Here is a 16,324-nt window from a genome sequence, read left to right on the forward strand (position 1 = left end):
TAAAATGAATGGGAACTTCTCTATTTGGCAGTGTGCGCGCGAAGTCTCCAAGCAAATTAAGCCGGTTTTAATACAAAATCGGTCATCATCATCACAATGGAAATTAAAAGATTTCTCTATCTCGGGTGAGTTTCATTGGGTGTCGCGAACGTATCACAGAGTCTTGCCTGCTAAACTATTTCATGTCATTTCAGAATTCTTAGGAACTATATTTAATACACGAAATTATTTCCGCAGGGGGTTCGACACTTTTCCAATTTATTACTGTCAAATAATCAATATTTATGTTCTCGTCGAATTCATGAGGCCTACTATTTTATTATCTAATAATAAGGTGGCGAGTGATTTGAATAATGAAATTAATTAATTAATTAATTAATGAAAAATTGTTATCATGACTCTAATACGTCTCTTCGAAAAAAGGGACACCCTTAAGGAATTACACTGACAGTGTAAATAAATTCTGTATTTGGATTTCAACACTTTATAGAAATAAATTATTGAAAAATTCCGAAATGTTCATCGACGTAAAAAGAATACGGTGGAATATTTTAATTTAAGGTGAGAGGTAAGTGAAAGTTACAACAAAAGACAAATTATTCAATTTCAGGAGACAAATTCTTGGTTCATTGAAAGGACTGGATGAAATCCTTCATCAAACTTAAAAATCGGTAAAATAATTTCGTATTAGTTCCATTTCACCGAATGATCTCTCCGAATTGAAAATTCTATACTATTTTCCGGCCATCTCGATTTTTGACCATGTGGCTGTAATAATACTACAATTTTAGTAATAACAAAATTGTCAAAATAATTTAGTAGCAAAGAGGAACTTCTGTCAGTTCGACGTAACACCAGATTTGGAATAAATACCTATCTGTGAACAAAAAAAGGATTTGAAAAATATGGGGGAAACTTTTTCCGTAAAATAAAACAAGTGCTATGACATTCAACTGTCTTGCTTTCAATATTAACAAGTTCATAAATAACTAAAAAAAAAATTGTTCAACAAAATTATCTCGTTCCATCACTTCACTACTGAATTATTTCCAACGGATTCCTACCATTCACTATTTTTTTGTGAATGTTTTCGAGTTCCAAACGAGATCCGCGCAGTCTTTTCTCATTATGCATCATCATCCTGGTTTAATTATCAAAATTGCAAATCACTGCATTCCTGGAAGTATCATTTTTTAAATAATCAATTGCAACTGTAACGCCATGCAGTCGCCCAAAGTGATAATTATTTATGGAATGATTATTATTAAAAAATGAAGGAGATTCATTGCTTCACTCGCTATCGCAAAATGTTCATGAGTTTTTGAAGGTTATTTCATTGGTATCGTGCTCCCTCCAGGAGTTTTGAGTGCAGACATCATCACCACGCCACCATTCGTTCACATCTTTATAGTGTTTGGGTGGCCGAGGATCGTGCAACATGGCGCACACACGACACCAAAAGTACGTGTTGATGAATTCACCAGTTCCTTTCCACTTGAAATAGGAGTTGTAGAGCTCGTCATCGTGATCTAGGCGATGAAGGTAATCAGCTAACTCTCGTGGTGATTCAAATTCGTCCACGTGGATATAGGATCTGTAGGGGGCGCTCTTTGCGTAGTCCGTAGGATGGGCACCCATCACTATTGGCAATACGTTGTGGCTGAAACACCAAAATGAAACAATGAATAATAAAAATTATCAATATTTGTTGGAATACAATGATGACGTGTGCTAAAAGGGAATAATCGTTAAAAATCTAAACGGATTATAAGTAGATTTTGATATTTGTTTGCTTGCGCATGCATGTGGTACTTATTTTCGGTTTTTAACTTTTTAGGTTATGGAGAGCTCTAATGTAATTCTGACATTATTCCCGTTTTTATTTCTCTTTCATATTGGAATTTGTCAACATCCATCAACAACTATAGCTGCCGATGTAAAAAGAAATATCTGTACTTTTGTGATATATGTGAATTTCACATGGAGTTCCTTCTAGGGAGATTTATTATTACTGGGAGGCAGTTTTATTATACCAGAATGATTTCATGGGGCGATAATGTTATATTATGCACCCCCGGAAGAAAAATGTCTTCTTACGAATGTGATGTTATATAATTACATGAGTCAGAAAATGCTTTTCGACCGTGGTGCATATGCTTCTTTATGTCTCGCTTCGCTCGGTTCGATCGCGCTTTTTACTCCAGCTGGGACATAAAGAATTTTTTTGGTAAATGTATGGTATAGAAGTCCATCAAAAACAATGATTGAGATATTAATTTGATGGTGCCATTTGATGGTGCCATTTGATGGCACTGACTAAGTTCTCTTGCGGCCGTAAATATTAATTAAAATAAACATATAAATGAATAAATATCTATAAATTTTAAATATAAATAAATAAGCCGTAAATAATAAAAATACAACCGACGTGCGGTGGCCGTGCGGTTAGAGTGTAGGGGGTTGGCACATGAGATTCGTGGGTTCGATTCCCAGTCGGGGAAATGCCAGGGGTTTTTTAGAGATAGAATTCGCTCTAACTTGCACAGGTTTTCATCGTACGAGCGGTAGTCTCGAAAGAGACGACTGTACCTGGCCAACGTTTTTTCCCATGAGGTTTTCCCTTCGGCCCTCGGTGTAATTGCGGTACAGGGGGAACTGGGGGTGGGAAATGTAAAAGCCCGAAAGGGTATACATGTGTGGACAAGTTTAGTTGCAGTTTTAATAAAAATACATCGTCAAATAGTTCTGAGGTAAACTTTGCTGTCCTTGAAATGCTTTAACACCCCCCTTTGTCACTGTTAACACGACGAGTGAGTGATAGTATAATCCATAATTTTAATTGCTACATCAGAACAGGGGCGGACGAATTACTCGTCGTGTTTAGTCAGTGATAGTTGTAGCTGGCCGCATGAGGTGAAGTCAGAGTTTTTTTTAGTGAAGTGTCGAAGGACTATTTGAAATCCATCTTTCTGTGTTCCCATTGTCTCTAAATATACCAACATGTGTTATCTTTGGGACTTACAGCGCCATCACATCCTCGTGGTGACCTTGGATACCGCAGAAAGCAACCATATCTCCCGAATTAATTGTTCCCTTCTAAAACGATGCCCAGGATCCTTAATTAGGTAACGGAAACCCATCCGCTCAAATATACGACATCCAGAATTGTTTGATAGACCTGAACTAGACATTTACCACGTACCAAATTCCCAATTTTTTAACTCTATCGATGAACGGGATGAGGCCCTTGTGGCTCTGAACCGTTAGCAAAGATAGAATTAAATGGGTGGGTTTATCTATTTAATTTATTTGAATATTATTTAACCTCATGAATGACTATAAATGTTTCAGAAGCTTGGATTTTGCAAGGATTAGAAACGGTGGAATATAGATGAAACTTTGAAAACGGAAAAGCATTGTTTGAATTAAAATATCATGAACAAGCGATCGAACGATCAAGAATGAGGTCAGAACAAAAGCTGAATCATGAAAAATATTTGGTCTGGATCATGCCGGTGAGGATACTTAAAGATAAAAAAGTTTAACTCACCCAAGACCATTAACAAAAAACTTCTCAGTTATATAATCCCTGCAATTGGAATTTTCAAAAGCTAGGTAAAACTTATAATCAGCGTCGAGCATCTCGAAACACGTTTGTGCTTGAGAACGTGAACATCGGAGACTACCGCAGGCACCATAGATGTCCACTTGAATGTGCTTGGCAAGTTCTTTGGCATACTGCATTCTCTGGTTGCGGGGATGACAATTGGAGACAAACCAGGCGACTTTCTTCGTTTTATTAGCAGCGTAGTTAAATGTTTGGGGTATTTGAGTCACTCGTGCATCGTAGTACTGCCATCTCTCATAGGGTGCAACGATATCACTGTCTCGTCGATACGTCGCTGTCCAATTTACGAGAGCATTTCTTACGGCTTGAGTGTGATAGGGACATTCTAAGAAATACAGCATCCAGGCCTGAAGAAACGGAATTGATTTTTTTCAGAAAAAACTGTAATGAGCGCCGGCTTAATTTATCGAATATCGTTGGGTTCAAAAAGAGACTGTTCTTATTCCAGAAGTTCAATAGAATTGACGAATGGTCTTAATCAGAGTTTGTTCATTACTGTGACTACTTAGAGAAAAAAAAATTAAATTATTAAAATGGTAATGGTTGTTTGTAACTCCTTCAAAAAAATTTTCTGCAAACCAGAATGAATTCACTATTTAAGAAATAAATAAGTGATATCAAGAATAAGATTGAGTCAGACTCAATGAGGAAAAAAAACTGGAAGGGCTGATATGATCTTTTTGGGGTTCAAACCAGCCCCGTCACTGTCGGGAACTCGGGATAACTTTATTACATGTTCAATTAAATATAATCGAACGCATATGAATTATAAAAATCATATACATCCAGACGGGGCGTTTCTTGGGAGTTACAAGAATTTTGTGATGCACTGGTAAGAACGATGCATTTGGACAAGACAATTATCTACCAGAAAGTGATTTTAATGATGAAGAAATAATCAAAGATTGGTGATATTATCAAAAAGATAGTGATGTTAAGAAATATCACAATCTGAAATATTACTTTAAACGTAAGATAATGAATGAGCATTTAATGGACGTAATTCTCGGAGTGTTTGGATAGTTACTTGATTTGGTGCTCTGCGACCCACGTGAGTAACATAATCCTTGAAGATAATTAAGTCCGCACCCTCAGGATTATCACGTGTGATAACACAAGTATTGACAGGGCATCCAAGCTGATGAAATAAATCTGATCCTGTCTTTGCCTCTCCCATGCCATGTGGTATCATAATCCTCTTCGGGGGATGCTCAACACTCGTTCTGTTATAATCCAGCGGAACAAACATCAACTGAAAAGTAAACAAATACAGAGTGATGAATTGATTCCTTTCCAACTCTCAAATGGAATTTTAAGGTAAAATGATTCGCCATTATTCTAATTTGTTTTGCTGTTTAATTTCCAATGTCATTCGAATTTCGACTGCATTATATAACCAGTTTTTGAGAGAATTTTGTAAGAAATTATTTCTTAATGCTTCGAAAAAGAAAGAACATCTGACTTAAAGCCAAATATCAAAACGGAAATTACAGAAAGAAATCCTGTTATCGTTTTGGTATATTCAACATGAAGGAACCAATGATAAGCAACAATTACCTGATTTGTAACCCTATCATCATTGGAATCCTCATCTGGCCACAATCTTGCGATTCTTCTTCCAGTTCTCTTGGACCTCACACCCGGAAGTGGTCGCCTAGTTCCGCCCTTCATATACCACGGCCTCTTGCTCGGATCCATAATCTCCGCAATGTGATCAACTGGGTTGACAGTCCCAGTCAAATTCGAGGGCTACAGGGTAAAAAAGACCAATGAAAATTTCGTCATTGTCACCAATAAAGATCAATGAATATAAATTAAAATAACTTGGAATAGTGATCACAACTACAGAAGAATAGTCGTGAAAAGGCGGTGCCGTCGTTCGAGCACATATTGGCTTCTTCGATCTAGCTAATGTGTAGTACTTCTGGTGTATCTCATGTACTCGTGTTACTCATGTGTACGTGTTACATTGAAAAAGAGCTGCTCATTTATGAAATGCGAGACACTGCATATAATTATTGCGCATGTGTTAGCGACTATGACGACCTAGTCGACAGGCTACATACTTCACTATCAAGCGGATATTTGTGGCTAACTTGCGGAATTCACAATGTTGTGGAATTTCTCGATTTTGCTGTGACCTTCGATCATGTCATTGTTGGAATTGAATGAACAGAGGAAGAATGCACGTAGAGAATGTAAATTCCATTTGTCAAACAGACAGAAAAATATAAGCGCGAATTACGCCTGAGGAATTATATTTTGCGATCGATAAATTACGACCACATAATTAATCATTGTATAATTAACAATCGCTGTAAAAACAATTCACGATTTCGTCACCGTAAATGATGATTACATAAGCGTTAATCGTAATTTATGAGGACGAAATTGTAAATTGTGTTTATATTGGTCATAAATGACATTTCTAATCGTTGGTAACACCTCTAGAAAACAGATCATAGCAGTATAGTAGTCAAAATCCCGCAGGAAAATATCATTGGGCATTTTATGATAGGGATAATTTATTATATGAACATTTTATTACATACCCAGCTCCGGACGAGAATCGTTATTATTTATTCTATCTATCATTATTATTCTATTATTTATCAGTTCCTGAACGAGAAATGGAATCACCTAAGTTAAAATATAAATGTATCTCAATGTGATCTCTCAAAATTTTTTGTATGCGGATTTATTCATACGGTGTACTGAGAAAAAAAATTTTCTTTAACCAAGAATATTTACTAACCACAAGAAAATGTAATTGGCATTAGTAAGTCTTATGGGAGTATTTACACAGTGATCACCAGATTTACTGGTGGGAAGAAAATATTTCTGGCAAAAATAATTTTCTCAGTGTGAGGTGTCAAAGTAAGGAATTGTCCGTGCGATGAATCTTCCATGGATCTTCCACGAATCAAGCGTAATATTTTCAATTGTATCTTTCAGTGGTAGAAACAATTGTTATTAAATTCTTTTATGGTTTAGTAGTCACAGCAAATTCGAGAACTATGCAGAAGCTTCTTTATTCACCCATAATTAGTATTTGCGGTAAACCGGGGCACATTTATGATTTGAAACAATTCATTTTACCGCACTCTATCCTTATCACAAATGCATGAAGTGTGAATTCTTTATGCGTCATTATTTACCTATCGTACTGGTCCATGAACGTTGATTCTAAATCAGGTCATCACCTCAAAGATCGAATTGAGTGTTGAACTTAACAGCTATTTTTATAAAGGAATTGTGCCCCGGTATTTTTGAATCCTTATCAATGATCTTTGAATATTCAGGATATTCTCTGTTCAATATTTCTAATTCTCTAGAAATTAGAGTGTCTAAAGTGCTATAGTTCGATAAACAGGACACACAAAAAACTAACCGTAAAATACGGGCTGTGAGACGTAATTTAGAATGTTTTCAATCGGGTAAATTACGAAATTACAAACGTAATGGCCGATTTCAAATTAGTCAATTCCTCGATTAAAAATGTAAATTTGAAAACTCAAAACGGCACATTACAATTTCAAATTCTTACAATTGAAATTTGAAATTGTAATGCACATTCTTAATTTCATAATTTCTCAGCTCCAACCTCGTAGTGTACGTTTTTGATTCTGTAATTTAGAGAGTTCATAGAGAGAAATACTCAGTAAAACTGGTGAAATTTACAACACGCTCATCGATTACGAAAGCGAGTGAGAGAATCGAAATGATTTAATACTCTTCTCCAGAAAATTCAGATAAAAATTACGAACGCTCGGAAGACTGAACACGGAGAGAAAAATGCCGGAAAAATTACGGAACTTTCAAGTATTCGTGGGGTGACCTTGCTTTTCAGGAAAAAGTACCGGAGGTACCGTAAAATTGTCCTGAAAGTTTCGTAAAAATTCCTACTGGCTACGAAAATTTTTACGGAACTTACAGTATTTTTCCCCGAAAACCAAGGTCACCCCACGAATACGTGAAACTTCCGTAATTTTTCCGGTATTTTTCTTTCTGTGTAAGTATCGTCCGAATTTCGTCACATGCATTTCACTCCACAGACAATTTTATTAGGTGAAATTTGCCGTCAATAATCCGTAATTTTAACCTAAAGTCACATAATTTCTCTAGAGCATTCCGTAATTTTCAATGACAAAAATTTCCCTAGTCTATTCCGTAATCAATATAACAGAACTTCAGTTCTGTAATTTAAAATAAATATTTCTCTCCGTGCATTGAATATTTCTTTTCATGTGAATCCCGTAATTTACGTTCAGATGTTTTTGTGTGAAGGCTTCTCACTCCCTTTTACCTCAAATTTCTTAACTGATGATTTATTCTTGACACTCTGCCTGACACGCGCGGCCCTCATGGTAGACGAGCCCTTAGGTTTTATGGACACCGAAAGTTTCATCTGCGAGGGAAAGTTTTCTTTTTTTCGAGTTCTTTAAAATTCGGTTCCTCGATGCCACCTCTGTTTCTCTGGGATCAGTGGGGGGTCGTAAATGAATTAGAGTACGAGGGTACTGTTGTTTTCGAGTGATTCTCAAGGCACTTGGCAACGAGAACAAATGGGTGAGAGCCAAATGTTGGGTTTGTAAAGAGCCATTGTGGCGGTTTTCTTTGGAATCATACAGAAAAGAAAAATTTAATGAACTGTCCATTGTACTTTTTCCCTATTATCAACCTCTTTTTCTTTATTAATTATCACAGTCTTCTATAATATCCACCAATCAATTAACTGACACCAAATGATACAATTGTCTCATAAAACAATACAATATTCGTAAACGAATTTTAAAAAATGGGTAATTACTTAGTAGACTCGCACCAGCTGCTTAGCCCCAGTACCAGGTCAGAAGCTGCATACTACCCTATCAATCGCTATTTTTTCCTTTTCTAATTGCGGAATTCTTTTATCTCCTCACATACACCACTCTTTGCGTTATTCAGCGTCACAACGAGGATGTGACAGGTCCAAAGGCAACATATGGCGTTCCCCTTAAGGTTGTTGTCGCGTAGAATTTTTTTTCGACAGTTTTCGTTAAAAATTTTATGGTGAATAGTTTGAAAAATTAGCAACAAAATGAGCCTTTTCCGTTTGCAATTGACCGTTTTTAACTTGAGATATAAATTTTTGAAATTCGAGTGATTTAACACGTGTTTAAAAAAATTTTTTAAAAATCAACGGCTCGACAGTTTCAGAAATAAAAAAAAATGTGGAATATACATCGTGGGAGGAAATACAGAAAAAAAAATCAAATCGATTGACCGTTTGGTTTACGGAATATAATTATCGGAAATTCATAAATTTATATAATTGAAAATAGTTAATATGGAAAATATATAGTTATGCTTTAGCTATCCATGCACAATGCAATCAATCAAGTGAGACTATATACCGCTAAAAAATTGTGTTCTAAACTGGCCCATTTTACAGCGGATAAACTTTTTACAGAGACTGTCGCGCGACAACCACCTTAAGGATGTTCTACCGGTATTTTGTTATTTTTCCTATTTTTCTGAGATTTATTGAAAACTGTCGATCGGATTGGGATATGAAAATATAGTGTTTGTCCGTTACATCATCATTTATTCTTTCACAAAGTTTCATCTCGATACACCAATTTTTATAACTTTTCACTAAAATTTATTGATTTTTTATTAAATTTTAGTGAAAAGTTACAAAAAATAGTGGATCGGGATGAAACTTTATGGAAGAGTCAATCATGATGGAACGGACAAACGTTATATTTTGATATCCCAATCCGATCGATAGTTTTCAATAAATCTCGGAAAAACAGGAAAATTAATAAATAATTTAGATAATTCTAAACAGACGCCCCAATTCCTATTATAACACCTTAACACCTCACCTTATTATCAATCATCTCTGGCTGAACACAACGATTGGTGTACACCACTACTCTCTTATCATCATCAATTTTTGATTAAAATATAAAAATGTTGTTTGCCACTCGGTCGTTAGGAACTTTTCTGACGATTGTGTTTGGATTTCGCCTCCAATTCTAAAGTCACAATCGACAGAAACACTCCTAAGGGCCGGTTGATGATATATATTATAACTTAATTAATGGTCAATCAAAAAAAATATTGAATCTCTAATAAAGTCCGTGTTAGGTAAAATAATTGTCAAGGCTCGCCGAGGACTTTTCAATGATGCTGTCGTGCATGGACTGAATTTTCCCGCAATATAACGGTTAAATATGAAGTGATAGACAATGAAGATGAAGTGATTCTCCGGACCTTTTTAGATAATAAATTTTGAAAAGTCACAAGAAATACTCAGTAAAGCCAACCAAAATCACACCTATCGTGACCCGTCAACACAAGCTCTTGTTCTTCCTCGCTGCAGGATAAACTATTTTAAAAAGGGTATCTGACATATTCTTTCTCAACGAGAACCCTTCGACTTATCTCTCACTTTTCCATGCCTTAGCCTGAGAAATTTTATGGTTCTGGTTCATTTTACTCGAGACACAACAGAAGAAAAAATTCACTCTTACAGTCAATTGACGAACATTAACTGGCCAGTCTTATCTTTCACCTCTTATTCAATTGAACAGCAGATGTAATCGTAGTGAATAAACTCTTTCCAACTGATGAAGGACGAAATTTAATGTATAAGTCATTCCATCCAATTACATTCTTAATGGATGCGATGTAGACATATCCACCTCTGGAATTATCTAGATGAAGTAGTAGCCCGGGAGCCTATCAGTGGTAGCATAGAGTTACGTTAAAGTTGTTATGTTTAATGGAAGGCCACGCCTCCTCTCTCAAGGAGAGACTGACTCTTTTGAGTGGAACTTTAATGTTCCTTTGACCCTCTGGCCTCTATGATTGTCCTCCATCAACATGTACAGGACAACCGCCTGTTGTTCTTATCTTTGGGTTCATGTGAGGCACAGGTCTCACTCCTCCCGTTCTATGATAAATCGCTCATTCAGTGTGTCAACAGAAAAGAAAGAGGACATTTCGGTCAACTGAAGCAGGAGTTACGAAGTAATAAAGGTCGACAGCACGATTTGCTCTCAAAGCAGAGGTTCCCCGACTCTGGACTAAGGGCCAGTTCTTCGATAAGTTAACTGTGGTTAATGCTAAAACCGGTGTTAAAATTAAAGTTGAGATACCTGGTAGGCTAAGCTCAGCGGTGAGGAGTCCTAACTCAACTTTAACCTCGCGATTCAAGCCAGTGAAACAAGACTCACGTTTATACTTGATACCACCCAAAAAAGTCGTGACAGGCTGAAATTGCATTGAAATGTCGAGAAAATTCCTCTGTTAGTTTTCCGATAGGATTAAATAAATTAATCCAGTGCAGTTTTTTGGCATTCGTCCCAACTTTTTAATTAATTAAGCATATTTCTGTTGAACGTGCGGGTACACATTTTTAATGTGATGATGAGGAGACTTTTTTCTACATTTTGGTGTAATTTCAGACTGCCAGGACTCTTTGAGGTGGTTAAGGTTCAATTTGACTGGCCTAATTAACTCATCGAAAAACTGGCCCTCAGAGACCTGCTCGGAAGTATTCCTCAGGGTCCAACGATTTTAAATCCCATCAACGTAATTGGAAATTATCAGAGGCTGATTAAGGTTGTTGTCGCGCGACAGTCTCTGTAAAAAGTTTATCCGCTGTAAAACGGGTCAGTTTAGAACACAATCTTTTAGCGGTATATAGTCTCACTTGATTGATTGCATTGTGCATGGATAGCTAAAGCATAACTATATATTTTCCATATTAACTATTTTCAATTATATAAATTTATGAATTTCCGATAATTATATTCCGTAAACCAAACGGTCAATCGATTTGATTTTTTTTTCTGTATTTCCTCTCACGATGTATATTCCACGTTTTTTTTTTATTTCTGAAACTGTCGAGCCGTTGATTTTTAAAAAATTCTAATCGGCAAAACTCCATTTAAACACGTGTTAAATCACTCGAATTTCAAAAATTTATATCTCAAGTTCAAAACGGTCAATTGCAAATGGAAAAGGCTCATTTTGTTGCTAATTTTTCAAACTATTCACCATAAAATTTTTAACGAAAACTGTCGAAAAAAAATTCTACGCGACAACAACCTTAATCATATTGACTGCTAGTGTTTATTATTTTGTTTTTCGTCCATTGTTTCAGAATACCTTGGACCCTCTAACCAGGAGCCAGGGAAAATCTCTAGCACGAGTCTACTAAACATTTATTGAAAAATGTTCAGATATATAGTATTAGATAAAATTAAGATTGGTGGCAGTAATGAAGTGGTAAATAATGATGAGTACATTTTTAGATTGACCACACAAGTTGAGAACCCGAAACTTTAATTAATTTCTACATTATTACCGGGTTATATTAATCGGTCAACTGGAGATGGTTTTAAGGTACAAATCAGGCATGGGCAACCTCCAGGTAGCTCGGAGCAGAGCCATAAGCTCGAATTAGGAATCTAATAAATATATAACCATTCTTGTGTCATTATTCAATGACTCAGGAAGTGGTGGTGGTGCAAATATTTTTGCACGTTTTTTCTAAACTTTTAAAAAGAATTACAGAAATATAGAGAAAATGCATGAAAATGGTCGCACCATCACAATTGCTTGTTATTAAATAATGACAAAACGCAAGAACGTTCTATTTTATTACATCAATCCTATCGATAATTCGCCACAAAAATTAAAAAACGAGAATTTTAACTATATATTGGGGTGGAGCATCCTTAAGAAAGAAATATATTGAGCTGCTGCTAATTATTTGAATTCCTGATTCTCACCATTGGTCAAAGGAAAAAGCAGAGAAGAAAATCTGAAACCTATCAACAAATGAAACAGTTATGGTTAATTACAATTTGTAATTTTAGCTATTCAATTGTCACCGGAATATATTAGCTTAGCTTCAAGCTATCAAATCACGCTATGACACACCCAAGAGCCTGAAAAATTTAGCAAGCTGAAATATAATACGTCACAGAATTCGAAATTTAACTAGCTTGGCAGGAGTCGAGATTGTATTTTTAATTTTCCTTTGAAACTACTTCATAGGAGTGAAATTTCCAATCCAATTATTTTTTTGGATAAAACAAATATTTGAAAAACTCAAATTATTAATCGTTGCGTAAAATGATGATGGGGCGAATAAGAATTTGATCTTGAGAAATGATGTGTTCACCCTAGAACATAATTGGATTGAAAACTTCGCTCCTATGGTAATGTTACATAGCCTCTCAATTCCACTGAGATATTGAGCTGACTATAATCCAATAAAAAAAAAGAATAAAATTGTTGCAAAAATCCACCCTACATTTAGCCTTTTAAAGTATTTGTGTAATAACGACCATTTCGAATAATATTTATTAAAAAATAATATTTTCTAAGAAGTAATGTCTTCAGAAAATTTTCTTCAATCCATATTTTTATTGAAAATCAATTTTATACCATGAATAATTGAGTAGAGGAATGCTGGAACATGAAATTCTCTGATTTGTTCCTTTGTTATTGATCAAGCTTCTTTCACATTTTATTCATGTCAGTTTTTAAAATGAATACAGCCGTAGCAAGAAAAATTTCCAATTTTCCACTTTGACTCACTTCTCCGCTTTTCCTTTTTTTTAACGTCACCCCCACTCCGGTTCATTTAAGCGGAGGAGAAGAACCTGTACGACTTGAGTCATAAAGACCCATCACCCGATACAATGGACTCTCCTCTACCCTTCGTTACGTACTAATAAAGGTCGGAAGCACGACTTGCTCTCAAGTAGAATTTGCCCATTTAGAGTCTAAATGAGGGAAATAAATGAAATAACAATAATGCGAAACATTAAAAAATTCTGATAATACAACATATGCGATATCCTGGCAAGTGCATTTATGCACTTCAACCAATTTAATGTCTAATCTCGTTATTACTTGGAATTATCAGATCGACAATTATCACTTGGATCAAAAAACTCATCGAAAGATCGTCACAAACAATGAAGTACATAAAATTGAATTGCTGCTGGCAGAAGGAAAAATGACTCATTTTTATTTACCACGTCCAAAGGGTGAAGGGGTCTTTTACTCGTGTGTTCTGCACGTCGTAGTCACACGAGTAAAAAAACCCCATTCCAACAGTCTGGATATTATTTTTCCGTAGTGATTTTCAAATTTTCGAATTTAGAAAGTATGTAGTACCAATTCCCAGACGATAAATCGTGAGAAGCCGTTCTGCTCCTCAAAAATTGTTTATCGATGTTCAGATATAGAAAATTGAGTGATTTATTTATAAAATTGCGTTATGATCTCTCTACATGTTCAAATTTTTGTCTATTTCCGAATGTTTCACGATTCAATGAGTATAATATGGAATTTATTTACCTTGCCAACATCAGGCACCGCCCGAATAGACTGCGCCGGTCCAGGATCTGGCCTGAGGGCATGCCACAGCTCTTTCTGGCGGACATTCATCACCACCAGGATCATCCCAGTAGCGCAGAAAATGTAAATGAAGCATCTCTTCAAGGAAAGACGAGGCAAGCCCATGCCGCAACTCCTCCACGATTAATTATCAATTTTTCCAATCTATTTTTTTAAAGCGCTGGAGTTTTGCAGCTGCGATCAACGCAATTGCCCGCTACGGTGATTCTCCTGTGTCGACATCCGGAATTGAATCTGAAAGTAAATCATTTCCACAAAACATAAGAATCGTACAAGATGATAACTATCATCCCATATTTTCTACCTCCTGCCAAGTAGCCACGAATAGATCAGGTACTAATTAAATAAAAAACTGATTAAAATAACTTATTTTAATTTTTCCAAGGATCCTTCTTGGCTAGTTTTAACTACCGTCAATTACTCAGTAACCAATAAAAGATGTACTTCCACTTAAAAAATAGACAAATAAATCATTTAGTTATTTTAAGCATCAGAATCTCACGTGTTATTTGAAAAGTTTTTTGTTAATAAAGAAAACTGTTCATTGATTCCAATAAATACAGTAAAATTTCAGAATCCTTTACTTATGCGGATCCTTTCATTGTATTTATTATTTGCGCATAATCGATAAAAGGAAAATTTAAAAAAGTGAACTCTCCTAACTGCAAAAATACAATGAGGAGTTGACACGACAATAATCGATTGAACAAAGGTTTTCTCTATTTCCAAAAGTATCACAAATTTACTTGGATCATTCCGTTATCTGTCCACTACTTAATCCATTAAAAAATGAAAAACTATCGCTTAATTTGCACTAATTGATCTGTCCTAACTTTGAAGAAATGAAAAAATGGGATATCATTTTTTTCGTTCAAAAAAACGTATTCGTAGAATTAACAGAAATCGATATCCTGAATCGTATTGATGAGGTTTCTTAATGCGTTAAGCATTTGACCCTGAAAAAATTCAATCAATTATCTGGAGTGAGATAAGATGCATCATGACAGTAGATTACAAATAGAATAGGTGCGTAGTAATAAGTACATAGTCTATAAGGCGGTAAGTAATAAATTTACAATATCTCTTGTACAACGCAAGCTGAATTAATGAAAAACTTTTTTGATCACTGACCATTAAACCTTCAAGGGATTTCCTTCACAAAACCTTTATTATATTCTCATGCTAATATTAGTAATTTTTATTTTCAGATTCTAGTGAATTTTTCCGATGCCGATTTTAATTACAATGGAAATTAAAAAATTAAGAAATTTGAAGTTTTCTTTTCGTTTTTACTTCGTAATTTTTTTTAGCTTTCAATTACTTTATAGAGTATGATATAAAAATCAGGCGAGCGTTAAAAATAAACAGGATGGGGTATCCTACGTGAAATAAACGAATGGTTGACCCTCACCTGCTTGGAAATAGATCCATTGAGGAACGTAATCAGGTTTGCCTCTTAGATTTAGTACACTAAGCAAATTTATTTTAAACGAGAAACTTGCACGAGGATTTTATGCAAAAATTCTAGGCAATTGCTTCCGTGGAATAGGTTTACTTAGCGGAGATAATGTTTTTTAAGAGTCTCTTGCTTTTTCCTATAATTGGGAGACTATAAAGATTATCTTTCAATATTGTTTAAACTTTTCCATCCCCTCATTTTAACCATGCGATTTTCCCTCTTTTTTCCTCGAATTTTCACGGGAAAAATATCATTTACTCCAATATATTTAGACTAGAATCTAGTGTGTTTTATTTATTGAATTTAAATCGTAAAATCTGATTAAATTTGATTTTTAAACTGGCTACAAAATTGGTTATATCGAAGTATTCCTTAGAATGTAATGAAATCAAGTATCAATATACATGATTCAAGAATATTACTTGCTTCTGAACTTCCTTATAATAAAGTATTATCTTCGCTATAGATAAGACCAAAGAATCAATTTTACATAGACTTGACGGAGACTGATGAGATAAAACATACCTATAAGTTATTTTTGCTAAGATAAGTTTTTACGAAGAAAAGAAAAATCTCTTGGTTCAAGGGTATCACTTGTTCCTAGAAAATCGTGTTGTTTGAATTCAGAGAGTAGAATTTCTTGAAACCAATGATTAAAATAAAAAATCATAATTGTATAAGCGATTTGAACACTCAATTCTAGAAAACCACAATTTAAGGTTGTTGTCGCGTAGAATTTTTTTTCGACAGTTTTCGTTAAAAATTTTATGGTGAATAGTTTGAAAAATTAGCAACAAAATGAGCCT

General features: G+C 35.0%; 1 protein-coding gene across 6 annotated transcripts in view; it reads right to left on the reverse strand.

Annotated features, from left to right (window-relative positions):
* Window positions 1-693: 693 nt before the first annotated feature.
* Window positions 694-16,324, reverse strand: part of FucTA (glycoprotein 3-alpha-L-fucosyltransferase A) — a 23,241-nt gene continuing 7,610 nt past the window's right edge. For 3 of the 6 annotated variants that reach the window (XM_011309607.1, XM_011309610.1, XM_011309612.1), the window contains exons 2-7: window positions 14,000-14,293; window positions 7,935-8,036; window positions 5,186-5,377; window positions 4,656-4,880; window positions 3,551-3,975; window positions 694-1,660 (exon numbers count right to left, since the gene is read on the reverse strand). In XM_011309607.1, the coding sequence (XP_011307909.1) occupies window positions 1,312-1,660; window positions 3,551-3,975; window positions 4,656-4,880; window positions 5,186-5,377; window positions 7,935-8,036; window positions 14,000-14,164 (1,458 nt within the window). In that variant the 5' untranslated portion in view covers window positions 14,165-14,293 and the 3' untranslated portion in view covers window positions 694-1,311. Of the gene's footprint in view, window positions 1,661-3,550; window positions 3,976-4,655; window positions 4,881-5,185; window positions 5,378-7,934; window positions 8,037-13,999; window positions 14,294-15,470; window positions 15,669-16,324 lie in introns of all 6 variants that reach the window. The other 3 variants (XM_011309608.1, XM_011309609.1, XM_011309613.1) reach the window with 3 other exon arrangements.

Source organism: Fopius arisanus, unplaced genomic scaffold (assembly GCF_000806365.1).
Source record: "Fopius arisanus strain USDA-PBARC FA_bdor unplaced genomic scaffold, ASM80636v1 scaffold00069, whole genome shotgun sequence".
Taxonomy (NCBI): Eukaryota; Metazoa; Arthropoda; class Insecta; order Hymenoptera; family Braconidae; genus Fopius; species Fopius arisanus.